This window comes from Amaranthus tricolor, chromosome 9, assembly GCF_026212465.1.
Source record: "Amaranthus tricolor cultivar Red isolate AtriRed21 chromosome 9, ASM2621246v1, whole genome shotgun sequence".
NCBI lineage: Eukaryota > Viridiplantae > Streptophyta > Magnoliopsida > Caryophyllales > Amaranthaceae > Amaranthus > Amaranthus tricolor.
Genome location: NC_080055.1, coordinates 24,370,175 through 24,393,573, shown reverse-complemented (window position 1 = coordinate 24,393,573; position 23,399 = coordinate 24,370,175). Strand labels below are relative to the sequence as shown.

Genomic DNA, 23,399 nt, shown 5'->3' with positions numbered 1-23,399 from the left:
TCATTCAATCTTTAAATGCGCCTTTATCTACATAAATATGGAGGGCTAGAAACATGCTGGTGGACTTTAAAGAAGCCTTTATTAAATTATTTTACGAGTTTTTAGCCTTTATGAAATTATTTTACAAGTTTTTAAGCCTTTATTAAATTATTTTACGAATTTTTCTGCCTTTACTGTTTTTTAGTCAAAACTTTGTCTTTAAGTTCAAATGCAATTTTGATGGCATTATTTAGCGTTAGTAAAGAATCAAGAGAAACAACAAACAATTGGCTTTTTTATTAAACATGTGTTCATTTCCCCAATTTCTTGGGATTCAAGGTAATTTAAAACATGGTGTACTAATTAATGTCTCTTCTAATCAAGGTTTGGAAGATAGTTTTAAGTATTTTAATAGTTGGAACTAGGAATGGTCATGGGTCCAAGATCCTGTTGGATCTGCTCCTTTTTAAGGGTCTGGATCTTATTTTTTGAAACCCATCGAATTCGGGTCGGATCTGGATCCAGAAAATATTTGACGGATTCGGGTCCGGATCCCACAGACCCGGACCCAGACCCTAGACCCGCCCCTTAGACCCGGACTCGGACCCTATACAATTAAATATTTTTTTACTTTTTAGTAATTATTTTGTATTTGAATTTCATAGACTCGAACAAGTGTTTGTAATACGAGAATAAGTTGCTTACAAAAATACAAAAAGACTCGCAAAAGGTTCAATTTTGACAATCAAAGAGACTTTGTTTAAGACCCATTAAGGATCCATCAAAGACCCTAGACCCGTCAGATCCGAAGGGTCTGGGTCTGGGTCTGAAAATTTTGGACCTTTAGGGTCATGATCCGGGTCCGGATCTGGCCAGACCCGCTCCAAACCCGTCCCATGACCATCCCTAGTTGGAACACCGTTTAATTTAAATCAAGCATATTAGCATTTTTCCTTGAAAAATTATATTGTCAAAGCTCAAAGTAGGAGATGGGTGTTCAGTAAAATATCTTATTGAACAATTTTTAATTATTTAGGTACAATAAAAAATAGCATGGTCAATATATAATGCTAAAATTTGATAATTTAGCTGATGCAAACCTCTCACTAGCGTATTTAAAATCAAATTTCATATTTATTGATAAAATCAACTGGTCAAGTCAGATGCAAAATCCACCATACAAAAATTTGGTACAATGTACAAACAAAACCAAAAACAGGCCACAGTAAGGCAAGATAAGCCTATTTTAGCCCCAATCTATTTAGCTCCATTTCACAAGCCTGCCTGTGACATTGTTCTTTTCACATTCGCGTGCTACGATCAATCATATGGCTTCCGAATGGGCCGAAACTTGAGATTGAGATCTGCTACGTTCTCAACATCTTTATCTCGACTACAATTCGGCCATATAACTTTTCTCGCGCCTTATGTGTCATTCAATTGCAAAATGCACGCAGCATCTCGAAACTACAAGGAATGGAGCAACCGAGAAAATGGATCTCGCCTGAGATCAAGTCACAACATCCGGACAAGCAGCCTTCAAGAAAAAACAGAACGGCTGGCTCTTATAGGGAAGAAAATTTAAAAAGGAGGGATCGATGTTGCACGTATAAAATGCTTCAGAATTGCCTTTTCATCATCGATTTGTTTCTTTTCACTTCTGTCCTTGGGTTTAAGCTTTCTCTTCTCGTCAAGTATCCACTTGAAAAGGTCTCGTTGCTGATCTTCAGGAATAGGCTCATGCACCTTAACAAGCTCTGCAATGGGGGTTGTTGGTATAATTTCTGGCTCCGCCAAGGACACCACAGTCGGTACACTGGTCTCAGTAGGTGGTGGAGCTTTTTCATGTTTTTCGCTTTTTGAACTTCCACCTTTCCTTTTTGCCATTGCAAAGATATAAGCTGTGCATTTGATGGATTGAACGTTAGTCAGCGTCGCTCCTAAAACATATTGGCAGCTACAGAAAAAAAAAATGGATCACAGAAAATTTAATTTGACGAATTAACACATAAGTGATTCTCCTAATTGATAAAAAGTCAAGGTCGTCAAATTTATCGACCGATATTACTCCACGCTGTCAAGGTGTCAAAAACCGCATTTTATGCCGGATTGAGGGATATCTCAAAATTCCGGCCAATATTTGGCATTACGACCACGCATCACTCTCGTTAACGCCTCACTTTGTCATACTGCAATTGTAACTGTTACCGCATTTTTGCACTGTGACCTGAAGGCTAATGGTTGAAATCAACTACTGTCCCAATAAGAATCTGAGTAGCAGAAAATAGTTTGAACTTTGAACTAATTGACTTTTTATCAATTTAGAAGGCATCAAAATTGGAAGTTGAGTATTGATCTTGAAAGCATTAAGGAACAAGAAGAAAAAGAAACATGCTAACACTAATAAGACACACTCTTCTCAGCATCTACACTCAACAATTGCTGTTGAAACATGGGGCAAAAACGCATCCGAGTTAACTCAACGCCGTTTTGGAATGGTTTTCAAAACTAATGAATCGTTTAATGCTGTTTTGTAACCTTTTTTGGCCGATAAGACCGGTTCAAGCATATCGAGCTTCTTAATGTTTCACGTTAAAGGTAGAACGACGCACAATTCAGTCCAAGTTCAAGCAAGTTCGCGATCAATGAAGAGATTCCAAGCAATTACAAAGAAGTAACAGTTAAGCCTAACTCTTCCAATGATCATGCACATGTAGCTGAAGAGCAAGTCCAAGGGAAACATTTCAGTTGCTCATTGAAGTCAAAGTTACCAAAGTCATCTTAATGCTAATTACTTGGCTAATGTCGGTAACAAAGAGAAGACTGGAGAGTTTCTCTCTCAGGCCACAGCCTCTCATACAGTCGTAGAAATCAAAGAGATGCCAGCTGATGAAGCATTATAAGAAAAACTTCAATATGGGATCTAAAAGCATCAGGATGGGAGAGGGGTAATGAGCCATGAATGCAAGGGCTCAATGATGATAAACATGAACATTATTTAGGTTGTCCATACTCAGAAAAGATTAATTTTCGCATGTAATAAGAGCTTAACTCATCTTAGTTAAGTTAAACATCCTAGGGTAGTAATGATTGTCCTTTATTGCACAGTTTTAAGGAAATAAATTAGAGGGTTGTTAGAGCGTATTCACGACTAATGAGAGCTAGTAATGTTCATCGTTAAAATGATTTCATTAAAGTTAATAAGTGCTTAAAAGTTGATGTAATATCCTCCTTGCATGGATGGATATAGGTCTAGAAAAATTTAAGTTGTAGGAGTTCTCCTTAGAAGTTAGAATGTATAACCATTGACAAGTACTTAATAGTGTTTCCTAAGGTATTTTAATCAGGGATTACATTAGTTAAATTCTAGGTTAGGTATGAAGCCTTATAAGCATACCTATAAATAGTAGCCAAGGTACCCATCGAAAGGTAGACTTGAATTTTGAACAAATTTTGAACAAATAGTAGCCTTACATCACCCTCACACACACTTATCACTAATTGTTCATTTGTTCCCAAAGCTCACAAGTGAACGAATAACTTCTCTTACACCGCAACGTCACATATAAAAGTGCACGCATTGGCAATTAATAGTGTAATGCGAGTCTCACACACTATTACTTTTGTCAGGAGCTTTATTCACTCGCAACTTGCACTTGCATTTCTATTGCGCTCACTCTTCTTCTCATCACTTACACTTAATCCCCATTTATAGGACACAATGGGCACAAAAAAAACATTAACGGAACGATATTCAAATAGTGGCTAACATATACTTCCTCCTATCCACTTTAAATGTCTCATTTGCTTCTGCACACTTGCCAATGCACTAATTTAATCCTAATATCTTTAATTGTGTATAATTAATAATTATAAAAAGTTGATGTTAATAAAATTTACATTGAGATGAATCAAACAAAATCTCACTTGACTATGTTTTAACTTATAGATTAAGAATAAAATACAAATAATATTGATCGGTGAATAATGCAAAATCCTAAATGAGACACTTGCAAAGATAAAAGGAAGTATCAGTAATCAAATATAGGTAGCAAAACTGTTGTTCATGCTCAACAACCTTCCGCATCTTCTTTACTAATGCTAAATATTTTCCTAGACAAGTCCATAAGGGTTAAAGTTTTAGGTAGGTCTTCACCAAATTACGTAAAAGATCCTCCAACAGCTTCTTTCTTCAAGCGTTGTCTAGATTTTTCTTCTCATAATCGTTTTTCTTTTAGTTTCAAAAATTCGATAATCTATTAAAATACTACTATTTAAGATTTGGGCGAATTAATTGAGAATCATAGATTTGCATAGTAATTAAGGGATTTCCTTTACACCCTTGGAATAAGGTTTGATTCTCAACATCTACTCAATTTAACTCCCTCCTTACCTGCCTCAGCCTGTACAAATTCTCTGGAAAGGATTTGGGGAATTAGGGAAATATACTTCAGTGAACAAAAAGTAAATAAGTGTCAATGAAGATCAGTATTCAGTAATCATTCCCTGGTGACCTAATTTCAGAAACAATTTCCTTCATAATTCATCAGGCATTGTCCAAATAGAAACAGCAAAACAAGAAATAACCAATAAGAACTCATAGGAAACAGCAAAACAAGAAATAGCGAACCCAATAAATGTGTTTCAATAGAAATTAACATTAGCAGAAACCAAATATAACTTGAAATTAAAATAAGCAGCGAGAGAAAAGGAGGAAAGAGAGAGAAGTGCAAACCTCCAACACCAAAGTTAGCAATCATGAAGATTCTCCAAGCAAATTTGTAGCGTTGCATTCGGGAATCCATGGATGCCAACGGCTCAATGCTCGATGCTCGATGCTCGATGCTCGATGCTCGATGCTTAATAATGGCTGCTCTGCTACGGCTACCTTCTTTCTCTAGCCCTTCGCATTTTTAGCTTCGTTTAGTTTTATATGTTAAGTTGAAAAGAGTACTTTTACGAGTTCTCAAACGAGATGGTCCGGACTGTAGTCAAATGTACACTTATATTTCTAAAAGTGCTTTTTTATCATCTGAAAGTGAGCAATTATAACGATAAAGGTGGAAAAAATTAATATTAATAATATAATATTTTACACATTTATCGTGAATAATTTTAATTTTGGATTATTTACTAATAACTTTTGTCATATATTTGTCTATAATATACCAAATTACTATTAATAGGTAGGGTATACTGTCGGCAAATTAAAACAAAGGTCGATTATTCAAAGCGAATTAAGGTCAAATGTTGAATTTTTAGAAAAAATAATCTAAATATAAACATAAAATTAATAATCTAAATTATTAATGTTAATTTTTCTTTAAAGTAATTATTTTTTTACTAATTATGGGTTCTCCTCGTATTGAGATTGGTATATACAAGAATTTGTTGAGTATTTGTTCTGACTTCTTAGTTTCCCAACAGCGATTTATACTAATAGCCTAATAGAATTTGTATTGGCAAGTGAGATGAGTATGATGAAACTGAGACTACGGACTAGACTAGATTTTTGGTGAGACTTTTTTAAATATATTATTGTTTTTGTTTAGTAAATAATATAAATGTGTTGGAAAAATGGTTGAAACTATTAAATAAAAAATATTTTTGAAAACTAAATAATTTTTTGTCAAAAACTATCTAATAATAAAAGTTAAAAAATTAACTAACTCACTTTAATTTTTATAAACAAACAACTTAATTTTACAGCAAAATCTAATATAAATTTAGTAGATAATAACAACTAATTAGAACGGTTAAACAAGAGAGTTTTTCTATTTTTAGTCATCTATTTTTTAATTTGGGGTAGCATAAGAAGCTCCTACGCGTAAGTCCGTAGTAGTAAGAGATAAACAATCTTTTGAGTAGGCGGTGTATCAAATAACAAAAAGTTATCAACCACTAGATTAACCGATAGCTAACATACTTCCAGTTCTAAAATACTTGCCATATTATAGTTATAAACTCTATTTATCGTTTAAACTTATTTTATAAATTGCGACTAATGTGTAAGAAAAAATATAATCAAGTGAATTTTGTTTGAATCGTTTAGTTACATACTTTTATAATATTAACTTTTTATGATTTTTAAATTTGTATATTTCAATATATAATTAATCAATATAACATATTAAATTGCCTAGTCAAATATAAGGTATGTAGTTGGTTGTTTGACTACATTAACCAACCAAGTAATCTCTCATCTTCAATTTTGTCACTCCAAAAACATCAACAATGGCGTCGGAATCCTCTCCATCTCCGCCACCGGAATTCCCACCTGTAGACCCAACTAATTTTGACCTGATCGTAATCGGCACCGGATTGCCCCAATCAATCATCGCCGCCGCCGCTTCAACCGCCGGAAAATCTGTCCTTCATCTCGATCCTAACCCTTTCTATGGCTCCCATTTTTCCTCTCTCTCTCCTCCCAACCTTTCCTCATTCATTCTCTCTCCTCCTTCTCGACCTTTTCTATCTTCTACCATTTCCGAAGAATTCGATGTACTTTCTCTAACTTCTCGTTCTTTATACTCGGGGATCGAGATCTCTCCTTTACCTAACGAATTGGAGGCTCTAGCTCAGAGATTTTGCTTCGATGTTTCGGGACCTAGGGTTTTATTCTGCGCTGATTCAGCGATTGATTTGTTGCTTAAATCTGGTGTTAGTCATTATATGGAGTTTAAGAGTGTTGATGCCGTGTTGTTTTATGATGCTGAGAGTTCCACATTCTCGAATGTACCAGATGATAGAAATGCCGTTTTCGCAGTTGGGAATTTGAAATTGACTGAGAAGACTAAGTTGGGTCTTTTTTTTAAGCTTGTTAGAGATTATTTGAGTGGACAAGCAGCTGATGTTATTTCAGATGAAGATTTAGAGTCTCCTTTTGTTGATTTTTTGGACAAGAAATTGCCTCCTAAATTTAAACGGTACTTCATACATTTATATCCTAATTCCTTCAATTTATTTGTTTGTGATGAATGTAGATAGAGTTATGATTATTGCTTGTCACTTGTGTGATAAAATTCAGTTTAATTGAAATCATTACTCTGTGAATAGATGATAGCAACTCCATCCTCTCCCCCTTTTTTGATAAGGATAAATTTATTGTTAAACGAAGAGCAACATACAAGGATAAGGGTGAGGTCAAAGCAATTAGAATCGAGATTCTACTTGGAATCGTTTAAAGATATACAATCAAATCGGTAGGATCGAATCGTAGAATCGTTTGATCCTACAAGTAAACTTATATTCCCTCCATGCCTCTCAATTTGCACCCCTTTCTATTTTAGGTTGTTCCACTCATTTTGCACCCTTTCCTTTTTATGGCGATGACCCCACTTTATTTCTTTAAATCTCGTCTACAAACTTATTTTCTCTCTCCATCATAACCGCTCGTTCCTATCATCCACTTGTTTTTGTCTTATTCACCAACCAATTTTCACTTTCCACTAAATTTTACCCAAAACAAAATGGTCAACCAATTTTCACTTTCCACTAAATTTTACCCAAAACAAAATGGGTGCTTTCTCATCGGGACGGAGGGAGTATATGCTAAAATATTTAGTGCCTAGTATTAATTATTCATTTCAGAATTTAAACTTGTGAATTCAAGTGCTGTTTGAGTTATTTTTTAAGTGTATGTAAAAGAAATTATTAGAGTTAGTTGATACCAAAAATTAGTAATAGTTGAGACTAAATATATTGGATCGGATCATTGGATCGTAGAATCGTGAAATTGTGTTATGATTCTACATCTCGAAAATTTGTTTTAGTTAGAATCGTAAGATTCTACCAATACTATGATTATACCTATGATCTCAATCGTTCACTGTTTTTTGGATCATCAAATCGTAGAATGGTAGATCAAAATCGCTATTTTAATAACTATAGTGAGGAATCCAATAAAAGAATGAGAAAATCACATTATGATTCTCCATTCATTACTACAAAGATCATCAAGTGGAAAATATGGGAACAATCCATTGGATCTAGCTTAAAATGTGTCTAAGGAACTTAGCTCTCTCCCAAACATCTAAAGAAAGAGCTCTATCCCTAATATTCTACTATTTCTTCCCATCCAAATGGACCTAAGAATGGCGAGGAAACAAATATCCAAAGAATTATTAAGGTGACCCTTAGTACCAAAACCAAAGAATCTCGTTCGAAAGAAATCTTAATTTTTGCGCTAAATAATCTCATCCACATGGTCCAGGCAAACTTGTTGTGGAGAAAGAGACGTTGATTTTCTTCCATGTTATTGTAACGAATTATGCACCAGTGAGGGTTGAGAGAGAATGTTAGATTTTGGGAGGATAACTGGGTTGCTCATCAACCTCTTAAAGGTCTTTTTCCTAGATTATTTAACTCATCCACTAGACATAATGACTATGTTGCATCCTTTACCCAAATGACAAAGGCTAAGTCACATGTAATTCCTGCTTTAGACATGACCCTCTTGAAAGAGACTTTGAATCTCTCATTAAGCTTCTTTTCATTTTAAAAAGCTTTCACGCCTCCTCAGACCCATATTTTAGGATTTGGAATCGCGACACTTCTTTGAGGTTCTCTTGTACATTTTTTATTTTGTTTATCTCAACCTCTTCATAATCCGCCTCATTTCCTCTAGCCATTAAGATTTGAAAATCTAAGGCCTCCTTTAAGATTAGAGTGTTTTCTTGGCACATGGCCGTGGATAAGCTCAACACCTTGGAGAACCTTTAAAAAAGACACTCCATCTATTTCATTTTTGTTTGTTCGTTTTGATTTTCTCAGATGTCAAAACCCATATTTGAACCTCAATATCTATGAGTACTATTATAGAAAACAATTAAAATAAATATTTAAAAACTATACATTAAGAGGAATCTAAATATATTCTAGTTTCTAGCTTCTAACTTCAAAATTCTATATACCTCTCAAAAATTATGTTTGATTTTTTTTCTCTCCTAGAATATTCTATAATATAGAACTAAAAGGAATGGATGGAGTATCATTTTGCATTAGAGTGTTTGCTAGTGAATCTCTATTGACAGTTTCTGCTTAAAATGTTGATTATTGGATATTATGGCTTTGCCGCTTTGGATTTGTTTTTGTTGTGATAAGCTAGTGTTACTTTATAGATGTTCGTAGCTTGCTCTAGGCTTCTTTTCTTACATTACAAGCACTTTTGCTATTTAGAGTGAATTTAGCAGCAATAGACTTTTATAATGGGAAAATGTCATACAAATGTAGAAAAATACAAGCCTAAGACTGGAGGTCCCATAAGGAAGGAAAACGGCTAGGAAATTCATCCAATCCTATGTACGTCCAGTGATGAACTTTCAAGCCCAAACCATGATGGATTCGAGTTAAGAAATATCCAATGCCAGTTCGAGTTCATGATAAAAAATAAAGATTATCAAGCCCATAGGGTAAAACGTGTGATTGTGTGAATAGGCGTAAACATCCACGGTGGCGCCAAACTGGACGATTGAGTCGAATCGACTGAAATTAGGATTGGTTTATTGCTTTAATCTCAAGATGAGTGATTCAAGGCTAGATTTGCTCATGGATACATGGAAAATAGAATTCTGGAAAATTAAATGTTCATGTGGATGCTCAACAACAGGAATGACTGAAAATATCATTTAAAGATTTATGAGAAAGAAACTATAAGAAGTTGACCATGACTCCAAGTGGACATGAACAATAAGACCATATGTCACGTCCAACCCCAACTTTTAGCTAGGTGTCCATATGTGACTTTTCACTGTGTTTGTTGCTTTAATCCAAAGTGTCCCATTTGACTTTTTACCATATTTTGCTTGTTAAATGGACCACATAAGAAAGAGAAATTGTGTAATATTTTTGAATTTTAATAGGGATAAAGTGGAGTTAGTAAGGGTAAAGGCGTGAAAAAATTAATTTTAGTGAGGGTAAATGGGTAATGTTAATATACTCAAAATAGAAATGAGACATTTAGAATGACTTGAATTAATAAGGAAAGGTGAATAGGAGGGAGTATTATCATTTTGACTAATCAGTCTAGGTTAAAGAAATTAGCTTTTCCATTTTTTCAGCATTTATCTGATTTTTTAGACAATGCTTGTGCGATATTCCGATTTACTATTAGTATTCATTCGGTGGAATGGAATATGATGGTGAATTTCTTGATAAAAAACCTTGAGAACATTATGTTCGTGTTTGGACATATTACTCTTTTAGGATTGTGAGTAAGAAAGTCGTCCATGGCTCCAAGCTTATAACCCTTTAGCAAAGTTATTGTGCTCTTGGAAACATTAGCTTTGATTTCGTAGTGTATCTGTATCAGAATTCAAGTTGAGTTTGTCAACCTATCCTAACTCCACACAAAAAATTCCACTTCCACACCATCCAAGTTGCCATCACCTGCACAAAACACTACAAACGTCAACCATATTCATCATATATCATGATCTCGAACTCCAAAACCCTAACCCTAGATTCACTAGTTCTCTATGAATCTTTACTTATTTTTTACAAGCCCAAACTCCTCTAAAGTCTCCATCATTCATCCAACTCTTATACAACCTCATATAATGATTCAATCTTTAAATCTTTTCCATCATCAAACGTTGTGTGATTAGAGGCGGAGTCTTAAAGAATAAATGAGTCTTGTAGTTAGGCCTATGATAGGAGTTGTAAGCATGCCTGGCTTATTCTATAAATGAAGAACTCAAGCTACAAAACAAGGAAGACTTGAATTAAACTAAACCTTGATTCCTTTGTATAATCGCTATTGCCAACCTAGTGGAGCACAAAGCTACAAACCACTCTCACAGATTTCTTTGTGCTTTGAGGATTTATTCTAGTTGGTCTTCTAAGACTTGTAGCTCAAGCTCTGTTGTTCATTTCATACATGACCATGACCCTTCATACAATGCTCTAAGTATGATCCACACCCCATTACGCTACATATAGGTAGCTAATATTTGTTTGCAAGGAAATGTAACCGTTTATAGTGTTTAGAGCAATGACTGATTTAAAAGTGTATCACCAAAGGTCAAAAATACGTGTCATATACATTCGAAGTTGAGCTTTGAATATTAGTTCCTTGATCTAGGCTTTGCTTTTGTACTAGAACCTGTTTTGTTCATTATGTTCATAATTCAAATTTGAATTTTGAGTGAGGAAGCCTGAAAGCACAGTCTAACCAGGCCATACATTTATACCATTTCCAAACAGTTAATTTTGAGCTGTATATCTGTTAGTAAATATATATTGCTCTTAATGCTTTTGCTGCTATATATGTCTTTACTTTAGTTATCATTTATACTTTCGATCTTTTTCATCCCACTTTATGTTTCAGATGGATCTAAATAATTTAAGTAATGATTTTTTGTGATGATGTTTACAACTTGATCTCCTAAATCTTGACATTAAGGGCCTTTGGATTAAATACTGAAGTGAATGAATAGTGAAAACATGTGTAAAAAAGTTGTGTTGAATAGGTAATTGAATTGAGCTGAACAAAATGAATGAAACAGAATAAGTTATAGCGAACGGGTCTTGAGTCTTGATAGCATTCGCACTTATTAGACGTGCTTAGTTTTTTGAGGTTTTGACTCATTGCAGATTGACTAGGTTTCTTGAGATATTTTTCTCGGTTAAAGTTGATTTAAAGTTGGATGTGCTTTGGCATCTGCCTATATGTTGTACTTAAAACTGTTGTTTTTATCTCCTCTTAGGATTATTCTGTATGCCATAGCACTTGCAGAATATGACCAAGAAAATTTAGAAGTCTGTAAAGATTTGCTCAAGACAAAGGATGGTATTGGTCGTCTAGCTTTGTATCATTCATCAAAGGGGAGGTAAATGTTTTTAAAATTTACTGAGTACAATGTAATGCCTCTCTTATCCTCTTTTCCCTGTTTGAATATGACTAAGGCTGAATTTGTTTATCTGCCTCGTGAACTATCTTCATCTTGTTTAAGATTCCCAAATGCACCAGGTGCTATGTTATATCCTATGTATGGCCAAGGAGAGTTGCCACAAGCTTTTTGCCGTCGTGCTGCTGTCAAAGGATGCATATATGTAGGTGCTTGAGAGTATTAACTAGATAGTCTCATCTTGCTTTGATCATTTTTTAAACGCAACTTACCTGCTACATATGTTTGCCTCAACTCTTTTTTTATCATTAGCATTGAGTTTATGATCAGCCAGAATTCTGTAGTGCCATGTTATAATGATGCTGCCTTTTCTTTTATGCTTTTTTATCTGCTGAAAACAGTAAAGTGGTCTTTATACATCATATTGGAATTTTTTGTCAATACTTGGGGATAAGAATTAATAGCGTATTTGTATTTTTCGTTTCAACTGTGTGGAGAAGGTTAGATATCTTCCTCCACCCCTGTTTCTTTTGTCACTAGTTTCTTAAGAGGCGACTGGATGTGTTGTGATGGTTTAGAATTATTAGTATTTTTCAAGTTCAATATGTGAGCACATATTTTGTTGGATAATTGGAAGCTCACGTTACTAATGAAAAAAGTTCAAAAGTAACTAGGCTGCTCATCTATGATAAGCTGACAAATCAAGGATTGCTGCTGATTGTGTTTTCACACTCGTAAATTTATTTAATTAGTGTGCGTGGTTATCTTAAATGGCATTGATCCTGATTAATATGACCTCATGTTTCTAATTTTTCAAAAACCGACCCTATTTGAGTGGCCTTTCACTCTATGTCCAGTGTTTTCTGATGCTGTGAGAGCCAATTTTGAGGTCATTTCTGTCCAAGTTGATATTTTCTTTGTTTTTGTCTGTTACGAATTTGATACATTCTTTAATGAAGGTAGTAATTTCATGCTTGGCTGCTACTAATTGATTTGTGATCTTACAGGTACTACGAATGCCAGTAACAGCTTTGCTTGCAGATAAGGTGTGGATATTTGATCAGTTTTGTTTGTGCAACTAATTGCTCTGTTTGTAATGGAAATTCTTCATTATAGGACTGCACTTTCTGTTGTTTGAATACTGCAGGGTAGTGGGAAATATAAAGGTGTGCGATTGGCTTCTGGTCAGGATATCTTCAGTCAGCAATTGCTTATCGACCCCAATTTTGAAGTTCCTGAAGCTTTGGCTTTGTCTAGGTTGGGTGGCGAACAAGGAGGCTCTCAGAATTCCATCATAAGAGATGTGAAAAAGGTGGCAAGGGGAATTTGCATTGCAAGGACATCATTGAAGGCAGATGCCTCACAATCAGATGCTTCTAACCTTTTGATAGTGTTTCCCCCGAGATGTAAGATTGTATGTCCTTTCTTTCGTGTTCATGTATTGTTTGAGTGGACAATATTGTCTCACTGTTTTTCCTCAGCTTTGTACCCTGAGCAGGTAACAACAGTCAGAGCTCTCCAACTATGCAGCAATTCAGCAGTGTGGCCTGTTGGCATGTAAGTTTCAAAGTCAAAAATACCTTTGCTTGTCTAGTGTGTCTGGTGTGTTTTTAATGATTTAGGGAATCAGCTCCTGCTACAGCTTTTCTACAATAGACGTTTTAGATTAGAAATCAGTATTAATTAGTCAATGCTTTACTTCTATTCTCGGGTCTCCTTGTTTCTTGGATGAGCCTTTTGTAATCATGCTGTCAAAATTACCTTCCCTCTACAAATGAACTGGATATCTTGCTGTTTGTTTGAAAAGTTGGGCAAACATAGAAAATATCTGGGACTCTTCACTCTATTGTTTACTTCATACGTGGGTAATAGTTGATGGTTTGCATTGTCTTGTTCTCTGAAAGTATTTGATATAGCCCCTATAATTGTGCAATTAATTGGTAATTATGCTACATTTTTTTTTAATAGCTTAAATAATAGTACGTAAGTACTTCTACTTTTTTGATATATTCAACTTTTAAGCTATATTTCTTTCAGATGTAAACTCCACTTCCTCTAATTTCAAGATGTCTCATGTGCTTCTTGTCTACAGGTTTGTTTTTCATCTCTCCACTTTATGTGATGATGCCAGCAAAGGGAAGAATTTGCTAACTGCTGCAATGAATGTTTTATGTACGCAATCTATTTCTGAAACGGACCCTTCTGAAGACCCTAAAGACAATTCTGCGACTCAGAGTGGTGTTACTGAAGAACAAAATCCTGCATTCATCTGGACTGCCTTGTTTATCCAGGAAATAACAGAGGTTTGACTTTTTCCTTTATCTTACACTTGTCAATCCCAACTAAAGGGCTAGAGAGTAAAAGTGACAATTGTGATTTCCAACCCACTTTCTCTCAACCAGATCATAATTTCTGTAGGTTCTTTCTGCTTTAGAACTAAAGCTTCCTTTTTAAGCTTTTTTTTGTGAACCTTTTTAGCAGAAGTGTCTTTCTGATCAATATCTAGTTCAGTCTCTATGGTACTACTAGTGTTTTGTTGTACTTCTGATCCAAATTTGGTTTTTTTTACTCTATTGTATCTACTTGGTAGCTTATTGTTGCTCAGACCTCATTTGGTTAAATCCTTAATTTTTATCCTTTTGAAATTTCCTATCATTTCTTCTTTGATAATCATATCACATCCAGGCATAAACCAACTCTCTCCCTCCCCCCCCCCCCCCCAACCCCCCCCAAAAAAAAAAAATTCTTACAGTTTTCTCTTGTTCTCGCACCTCTTGTTTCATCTTCAACTTCTTGCTTAGCCAATGTCTTTTAACACTTAAATAACAGGAAAATTTTAATGTATCTGTCTTATGAAGAAAGCTTTGGTGAATAACTTCATACTAAATCAAAATCAACAACTAGCTAAGGCTACTGTTAGTAGTCAAACATTAGATTAGACGAGCTGTCTCCGAAAGGGTAGATATTACACAATAGCGATTACATGAGAAAAGTTGGAGGAAAATGGTTTTTAAAGTCCTGCGGAGGCTCGCAAGTTGCAATGGTGATCCCTTTACAAATAAAATAAACAAAGGGCCATGAGAAGGAATGGAAGGAGAGGGGAGATTTGAGAAATCGGTAAGAGGGGATGATCTTAATAACCTGCATCATCAGATTGCTAGCTGGAGAAGACTGCATGTGATTATGTAAAATTGAGGGAGAAGTTTATCATTGCAATGACTTGATACTGAATTAAGAGAGTGTCAACTCTCCTCTTTAATCCCGTAATCATCCACGTAATGAGCATAATGAGGACTTTTTACAGCTTGACGTCAATGACCATAGTAATTTCTTCTTGGATGCAATTTTCTCTCTTGTAGATTGGCATATTTAGCCAAGATTAACTTTTTAATCTGCATTGTAATTACTTGGTTTTTGTTCATCATTTATCTCGGCATTTGGACTTTCATTTGATTTCTTTAAGTACTTGAACTTAATCTTATCTGCATATGGATGATGCCTTTGATGACCTTTGACAATATACTTTCCCTCTTTTACCTTTTTCTCGGATTCTTGAACTAGACTTCTTATTTGACCCTTATTTACAATGAATCTTTTGACAACGTTTATTCTAGTCTTCGACATATGATGTTCATCCAGGACTTCCACATTACTTGACCACTGTATGGGATTAGTTTTCTTTCTTACCTTTAACGCTCTAAGGGTGCCTCATCCTTTTTGCAGCTAAGAAATTAATGGTTACCTAGCAAGTTAAAGATATTGCCCTTTTGCACCAAGACATTTTATTTGTCAGAAATACCCTTGGCATTTCAAAGGAGAAATGAATGTAGTGGTGCTACGCTTACAATAATTAGCACTCGGTATGTTCAAATTTTCGATTAGAACTCTTTCTTGGAAGAGTCCCCTGTAAGTGATAAAGATATTCCTTTTCTGGGGTTTTACTGGGGTGGCTTGTGGATATGTTGTTCTTCTCGTTAGCTTTTCGTGTAGTAGCTGACAGTTCGTCCTTTTTTGTTGTCTACTTTACTTTCCCCATCATATAATAAAACAGTTAGCTTTATTGCTTCATTTCAGGAATCAGTTCATACTATCAGCATCAGCCCCTCACCTGATGGAAACTTGAGCTATAGTAACCTCATTGATACTACCGAGAAGGTAGATCTACTCGTTTACAAAAGATGGATTCTTAAGCATATAATTAGTATAGAAGATACATTTTCTTTTCGTTGTTGCTAGACCTGTTTGGCCCTTATTTGATTGCGGCAGTATGTGTAAAACTTTGTAACTGCACCGAATTTATGATGTTCTAAGATGTGTGCCTTATTGGCGCTTCCACTTGAGAGAATTGGTGCCGGGGAAGCATTCTTTTGTTTTTGCACTAACTTGTTTGGTTGATAATGTTACCTGCAGATGTATCGACAAATGTTTCCTGGCGATGAATTTTTTCCGGAGATAGCTTCTACTGATGAACCTGACGCTGCAGAAGACGTGCCTGAATAGTGGTGAAATAATATGAGAAAATGTAGCAAAGTGGTAAAAGCTACTTGACTAAAGAATTGGCATGGGCTTTGAGTCACTAGAATAGTTATTCAAGAATAGATGTTTGCTATTTTTGTTATGTATTTCACCATAATTTTGAGAGTATTTTTTTGGTACTTTTTCAAAAATCTAAACTTTGGGATTTTTTAATTTTTAAAGTGGATTGGAAACATGAATTATTGTTTTAATCTCTCAGCAAAGTGGTAAAATACATTGATTTTTATCAAAAGAAATAAATAAATACATTGACGAAAGTTTGTTTAGTTATAAAATTGGTTCTTGGGTTGTCAAAAATATATGCAATTTGAGATAGTCTTTTCTTAGATGGACTATATATCACTTTCATGGGGAGAAATTTGGATTTGGTTTTCGCTATCTCTTTTCTATTTTTTTTTTTCTCGGCTTATCTTATACCCAAAAAAAACCAATTAAATTATACGGCATTTGTCCCATTTACATTTACTTTCTATGAAGAGTTATTTCATTTGCACTATTTTATCTTTTGGTAATAATTTATACAATTTTCTATCAAATTCATTTACAATTTTTTTTTTATCTCACCTACTAAGATTTAAAATATGTGAGTTTTACATGTTAGATGTAAATGTGTTGTGTAAGAACTTAATTTGTCTGATCAAGAAGGTATAAAGCTTGTATTACCTTTATTAGATCATATTGGAAAGACAATTAAGTGCACAAGGAGGGAGGAAAAATATAAATGACAAAAAATATTCATTTAGAAGTTGAGTTGCCTTTTAGAAAATATTATCTATTATCCTATAGTCATAATTAATATGCCAATGAAGACCAAGTATTTTAGTTCTCAAATTTTTTAGAATGCATAAGAATGCTACATGATGAAATTACTAATAATACCTTAGGTTCAAAAGTCATTATACACGAATAGTAATTACTAGTATTCGTGAATCAATATTATTTTATTTTTTATTTTTTGATAAGAAAAAATATAGTAATGTTGAATTTTATTTGATTTATCTCAAAACATACTTTTATAATATAATCTTCTATAATTTTTAAATATACACAACTAAACATATTAATAATAAAAAGGATGCATTGGATTACGTGAAAATAAAATGTATAGCAACTAATTTAAATCAGATGAAGTAATTTTAATATTGATGTGTAAAAGAATACGCCCTTAAGTATGATGAATAAGTAGCTACTATACTTTCAAAAGATTCCTTATATTTATGGTGATGCTTGTATTATTGATTTATTTTTTAAGGTTGAAAGTTTGTGTAAGTAGTTATATTTTATGTTTTTTTATATCTACCTATATATATTGCGGATGGGTGAATGATTATATTGAATTTTGTAAAAAAATTTATGAATATAAACTACTAATGTCTGATTGGGGGACCTCAAATCACTAACCAGTACCCACCTTCAAAAGTACGAACATATGTGCCATCAATGTAACATCAATCCATGGAAGTGGATGCTTAATGCTAATATTATCAATAGTCCAAATAATTTTATAACCTTTTCTTCTAGCTCCACCTTCAATCAATGGAGTTGGATGCTTATTTGTGTTATCAATTTAAATTCCCATAAGATTATAAAAATTCTTAAATGATCAAATAAAAAGCGCTAAAATTCCTAATTTGGTCAAAATTGCAAAGGATATCTTTACTATTCTAACCTTTACTATTACTACAAAATTTGCTTTTAGTGCATGTAATGAGTTTCAAAAGAAAAGAGATCTTGACATGCTCCAAATACAATCCGGATATGCATTTGGAAGATAGCTGGTCTTGCATGAGATCATCTCACTATGAGACATACCTATATATTAGCCTATTTCTTTAATTATTTTAAGATCGTAATTGATCGTTTAAAGGTTATAAATAATCACTCTAAAAACTATAAAAAATAATTATATAAAATTATAAGTGATCACTTTAACGTTATAAGTGATCATTATAAGACAAAAAGTGTATATTAAACCAGCCCAATAGAAATGGTTTCACCTGAGACTGTCTCATTTAAGAATTAGTGTTTGCAAGGATTGGGAATAAACCGGAAGAACACAAGTAATGATGATGGGTGATAATCACCCGTCGATGTTTATGAACACAAATACATTGATTAAATTACCAAAATGAAGACAAACAAACAACTCTAAACAGACAACTTTCAAAATAGACAGCTTAGTATGTTTACCAAGTCTAAATCAACTCCCCTTTATACTCGATATTAATGCATTAATGTTTTACTAATTTTTTTCTTATAATATAGATGTAAGTAGAACATTTACAGTCATTTGTAATTACATTTTCTTTGAAATACACCTTAATTATACACTATTTTTAACTTTGTAGAAAAAGTAGAACATTTGTAATTATGTTCATTGCCTACATTAATACATTAGAACATTTATTAATATTTTTACAATTATTTTAATTACTTGTTATTATTGTAAATGTAAAAAAATATCAAAATTGACCAAATTATGTGGCACCAAATCAAACCTTAACCCGGTCATGAATCTTACACAAATTGGGACTGAACCGAAACCAGTCATGACCAGTTGAGGTTCGGGTTCAAACTTTTTATCCGAACCCACACTACCTTTTCAGATAACACAAGTGGCATGCATTAAACACATTTAAATGCCAAGGCAATAAACTATACAAGCAAATTCCAGTGAGTAAATTTTGGTGTTGATATATAATAACACTGAAAATTGACATATTTACTACCATTGGTTCTTCCCTCAGTACACTAAACCATGAAGGAAATGCAGTCATAAATTCATGCGCCAATGTAATTTTCCATAAACATTGGCATTTATACCAATAAAAACACATACAATAGCAAATAAAGCAGCCAAAAATGAAAAAAAGAAGTATCCCTTTATCCTGGATCCTACACCTGCACTAGAAGAAGACTTGGTAGCACTACCTACACCAGCAGAGATGGTACTTTTAGAATTTAGCCGTAACCTACTGAAACTTGACATTCTCTGAATTGCCTTGTTCAACAAAGCACTCTCAGCAGCTGATGCAGGGGCAGCAGGTATGGAATCCACAAACGACCACAAAGTCGATGACCAAGGTTGAGAGCTATCAACCACTTGTTTTTGATTTGATTTCGTAGAGATACTTGCGTTGTGTGTGACACCTGAACATGCCCAGAACTCTAATATTAGCAAAAGTTTCGAGGCTGCAGTTTATATCGAAGAGCTTTCCAAGCCGACCAAGGAAAAGCTGCTCCTTCACATAGAATCATTAAAAACACCCTCAATCTTCCTCTACCACCTCTGGTGAAAGGTCTTATTGTAGGAAAAAATTCGAGGGACAAAAGAAAATTATATATGTTCTAAAACGAGGAAGCTAATCAATCTATACGCACAGCAGATCAATAGTTTCTAAAAGCTATCTGCTCAAAAAATGCATCTCGGTTAAAAAAAATTGCTTCATTCAGCCAGGGTGAAGTGTCAGCATGGGAACTGCAAGTAAGTACCTGAGGATGGTAGGGATGCAAAGCCTTTCTGTGTCTCTGAGAAGTTGGTGAGACAAGGATTTGCTGCATAAGTCCACATCTCGCCCCCGTCTGAACTGATGCCTTCCTCATATGATTGCATTCCAAAGTCTACTTTGTTGGCTAATCCACCTTCATCTGACCTGAGGTATGAATGCATCTCAGAGTTTACTTGGTGCACCAATTCATCATCTTGAAACATGGTGTATGAATAACCTCCAAAGTCAACTAGGTTAGTGGGTCCACCTTCCTGAGTACTAGGATATGAAGTCACTCCAAAGTCACGTTGGTGGATTGACTCACTTTCCTGTGACCTTGAATACTGAGCTGGAGGCTGTGGTTCATCATTAGGTGCCAAATTACAAAGCATGGCCTCAGTATCGTAAAACAAATCAAAATTGCTCAACCCATCTTCGACTCCTAACTGAGAATCCAGAGGGAAAGACAATTCACCACCAATTGGCTGTGAAGGACAGGTACTCGAGCCTTGGACAGGCTCAGGACCAAGAAGATCATCCATTTCAATATAATCACCCTCCAGCACGAGTCTATTGGTTCCAAAAGACGGATTAGTTACCGTGCTCTGATTTTTTTCTTCACCAATAAACTGCAACAGAGACAAAAATATAGTCAGAAGATGCAGAATTTAATGCAGCGCAGTAAGATTGAGATTTCCCAAAACAGGAATATGTTTACAAAAACAAACACCTCAGAAGTGACAATTCAAAACACAACTAACCTCGGAGAGTGCTAGCTCAAAGTCTACAGCAATAACCGGAGATGGTGCAGGCCCACTGGGAAGGTTATTCATAATCCTACCGGTATCACTCACTGAACGGTCTACTTGGGCATTCCTACAACTACCAGGAGGAGAAACATCAACCACTGTACTCTGATTTTCTTCTTCACCAAGAAACTGCAATAATCAGAAAATGCAAAATTTAATGCAGTACAATAAGGTTAAGATTTTATAAAACAGGAATATGCTTACAGGAAACAAACACCTCAGAAGTGACAATTCAAAACATAACTAACCTCAGAGAGTACTTGTTCAAAGTCATCAACAATAGCGGGAGATGGTGCAGGCCCAGTGGGGTGGTGATTTATAATCTTGCCGGTATCACTCACCATACGGTCTACTTGGACATTCGTACACCTATCAGAGGGAGAAATCTCGACCAACTGTTGAGGAGCATTAAGGCAATCATCTTCAAGCCAATCTTCCTCCTTAAAGAGAGCTCCATACTGCTCGCCATTTTTAGGACCTGGACCACTCTTCTTGAAAAGCTTGTAGATGACATAATAATCAACAACATTTTGACACCTCTTAAGCTCATCTTCCTCCAGGATATATTCATGCATCACCCAATCTGTACGCTGACCAGAAGGAGCACGACCCTTGTAAAAAACTAAAGTCTTCTTAATACCAACATTCCTCGAGTTGCAAGAAATAGTTCTGTCTTTTCCGGTTGCTTTCCAGTACCCTTGTCTGGTAGCCCTGTTTGCCCTCAACCCATTTGGATACTTCCTGTCCCTGGGGCTGAAAAAGAACCACTGTCGATCTCCATTTTTCAAAAGAGATAAACCTGCACCCAAAAGGATAGCACACCAATCAATATGAGCGATCATCTATAAATCAGATACAGAAAAAATAAAATCATAACATTTGGTCACAGAAAAGAATGAACATCATCTATAAACCAGGAACAAAGAGTTTCTGCACAGTCGAAATACACAGCTTGTGTAAAAACTACAAAGGACACCACTTAGAATGCTAATAGAAACCCAAAATTTAACATAACCTTTGAAATAAAACCATGACACAAATTAAACATACCCTTAGATATGAAGTATACCAACTAAGTTATACCATTAAAGCGGTGCTAAAATATAACCCTAAATAGAACAGAGTTTGAAAGACGATCGAGTTCCTTGATCACAAAAACTAAAACCCTAAAAGAAATACTTGGACAGTTTACAAATTATACTCTAAGAGATTAGAACCCCATCAAAAGAAGTCAAGGTCCCTGCAAAACCATAACAACAACCAAAAATCAATACAACAAATCAACATTCCGACAAAACTTTAAGTAAATCATTAAGAATCAATCAATACTTCACCAAAGAACCGGATCGATTTTGAAGTCAACAACAAAAGAATGAATCCACACAAATTCTACAAAGAAACAATGACGATCATATCATCGAATCAATTTTTATAAAGGTGATTATCAAATCATACAAACCCTAAAAAGGTCACCAAATCAAATACGCAACCTTAATTAATCAAAAAAATAAAAACAAGAACCCTATGCAAAATACAGTAGTCATCAAAACATTAAAAAATCATTCTAACAAAGTAAAAATAATTCATACCAGGCAAATCATCAGGTTCACACTTGTAAACATCAACATCAGCAATAATATCAAGCTTCAATTTACGACGAGAAATCTTGCGTTTAAGGTAGTAAAGGATGAGTTCTTCATCAGTAGGATGAAATCGGAAGCCAGGAGGCCAACCGACGAAATCGGACGCCATTGGAGAGATTACTAGTTGCAAAGAGAATGAGAGCCAAAACTGGCTTCTTCAACACGAATTCGATTGACTGGTAATCGCGCTTTATATAAATTTATTTTGTGGAAAATTTTGACGCTAAATACTGAATTTACTGTAATATCCTTATGATTGTCTTGGTTGTAAGTGTTGATAACAGATCCGACGAGTGACGACCTAATATTTACTCGACCTTGTAACTGAATTCGATTAAACCGATTTCAAAATGAATTTAAAATTATATAAAATCAATGCGTACACAAGATCAATTTTGAACTGACTCGAAACATCTAACTTGAAATTGGTCCAATAACCCAAATTAGCATATCTATCTCGTATTTTATATTAAAAAATAAATAAAATGAAGAAACACATTAAAAGTTTGTGAGCAAGGGTAAAGTCAAATAATAAAGTTAATAGGCTGGAAAAATATGATAGTAATATTAGTAGTATACTAGTATCTAATTTAAAAAATTAGCGATAAAAATAAATCGTGAAAGTAAGTTATGAGAGCCCCGTGCGGCTTCGCAACTATTTATAATAAGTATAAGAGCATGTTTAGTGGTCGATTAAACTGAAGACGAAAAAAAAAAGAAAAAATTAGCAACAAAAATAAACCGTGAAAGTAAAAATGAGAGCCTTGTACGGCTTCGCCACTATTTATAAGTATAAGAACATGTCTAGTGGTCGATTAAACTGGAGACAAAAAAAATAAAAAGAGTTTCACCTTTTTCACTTGTTTTTCTTGTGGGTATCTCTTATTTTAACTTTTATTTATTTTGGGTAGTAAATAGATGAGTTTCACCGCTTCTTTCACTCCTGTAGAAGAGGTAAAATTATTTTTAATAAATTTTTCTTCTTCTCTCTTTCACCTTTAATTTATCTCTCACTTTCCATTAGATTACTTCTTAATATGTCAAGTTATCTAAAAAAGTTTAAGTATACTTTGTTCATTTTTTTTTAGTTGCCATAAT

The 23,399-nt window shown here is 34.4% G+C and overlaps 3 protein-coding genes across 4 annotated transcripts; 1 reads left to right on the top strand and 2 right to left on the bottom strand.

The window, feature by feature from the left end:
• Positions 1 to 1,093: 1,093 nt before the first annotated feature.
• LOC130824429 (uncharacterized) lies at positions 1,094 to 4,956 on the bottom strand. Its single transcript, XM_057689430.1, has 2 exons — positions 4,715 to 4,956; positions 1,094 to 1,880 (listed from the first exon to the last, which is right to left on the bottom strand). The coding sequence occupies exons 1-2, from the start codon at positions 4,782 to 4,784 to the stop codon at positions 1,561 to 1,563; spliced, it is 390 nt and encodes a 129-aa protein (XP_057545413.1). The 5' UTR covers positions 4,785 to 4,956; the 3' UTR covers positions 1,094 to 1,560.
• A 1,203-nt stretch (positions 4,957 to 6,159) lies between these two features.
• LOC130824428 (rab escort protein 1) lies at positions 6,160 to 16,797 on the top strand. Of its 2 annotated transcripts, XM_057689428.1 has the most exons (9): positions 6,160 to 6,905; positions 11,685 to 11,807; positions 11,931 to 12,030; positions 12,833 to 12,871; positions 12,973 to 13,231; positions 13,307 to 13,382; positions 13,918 to 14,128; positions 15,900 to 15,980; positions 16,236 to 16,776. In XM_057689428.1, the coding sequence occupies exons 1-9, from the start codon at positions 6,214 to 6,216 to the stop codon at positions 16,323 to 16,325; spliced, it is 1,671 nt and encodes a 556-aa protein (XP_057545411.1). In that variant the 5' UTR covers positions 6,160 to 6,213; the 3' UTR covers positions 16,326 to 16,776. The 2 variants fall into 2 exon arrangements, with proteins under 2 accessions (XP_057545411.1, XP_057545412.1); XM_057689429.1 differs by lacking the exon at positions 15,900 to 15,980 and having other exon boundaries at positions 6,171 to 6,905; positions 16,236 to 16,797.
• Positions 16,798 to 19,035: 2,238 nt separating this feature from the next.
• Positions 19,036 to 22,506, bottom strand: LOC130824427 (NAC domain-containing protein 17-like). Its single transcript, XM_057689427.1, has 5 exons — positions 22,248 to 22,506; positions 20,907 to 21,457; positions 20,611 to 20,787; positions 19,854 to 20,478; positions 19,036 to 19,511 (listed from the first exon to the last, which is right to left on the bottom strand). The coding sequence occupies exons 1-5, from the start codon at positions 22,408 to 22,410 to the stop codon at positions 19,135 to 19,137; spliced, it is 1,893 nt and encodes a 630-aa protein (XP_057545410.1). The 5' UTR covers positions 22,411 to 22,506; the 3' UTR covers positions 19,036 to 19,134.
• Between the last annotated feature and the right edge of the window lie 893 nt (positions 22,507 to 23,399).

Bases quoted from the DNA above. Each gene is read 5' to 3' on its own strand.
- LOC130824429 (XM_057689430.1), bottom strand. From the start codon at position 4,784: ATGGATTCCCGAATGCAACGCTACAAATTTGCTTGGAGAATCTTCATG. The intron at 1,881-4,714 runs GTTTGCACTTCT...TCAAATGCACAG, and splicing joins TGCTAACTTTGGTGTTGGAG to CTTATATCTTTGCAATGGCA.
- LOC130824428 (XM_057689428.1), top strand. From the start codon at position 6,214: ATGGCGTCGGAATCCTCTCCATCTCCGCCACCGGAATTCCCACCTGTA. The intron at 12,031-12,832 runs GTAGGTGCTTGA...GTGATCTTACAG, and splicing joins CTGTCAAAGGATGCATATAT to GTACTACGAATGCCAGTAAC. The intron at 13,383-13,917 runs GTAAGTTTCAAA...TCTTGTCTACAG, and splicing joins GCAGTGTGGCCTGTTGGCAT to GTTTGTTTTTCATCTCTCCA.
- LOC130824427 (XM_057689427.1), bottom strand. From the start codon at position 22,410: ATGGCGTCCGATTTCGTCGGTTGGCCTCCTGGCTTCCGATTTCATCCT. The intron at 21,458-22,247 runs GTATGAATTATT...TTTTGGGTGCAG, and splicing joins TGAACCTGATGATTTGCCTG to GTTTATCTCTTTTGAAAAAT. The intron at 20,788-20,906 runs GTTAGTTATGTT...TGATTATTGCAG, and splicing joins TTGAACAAGTACTCTCTGAG to TTTCTTGGTGAAGAAGAAAA.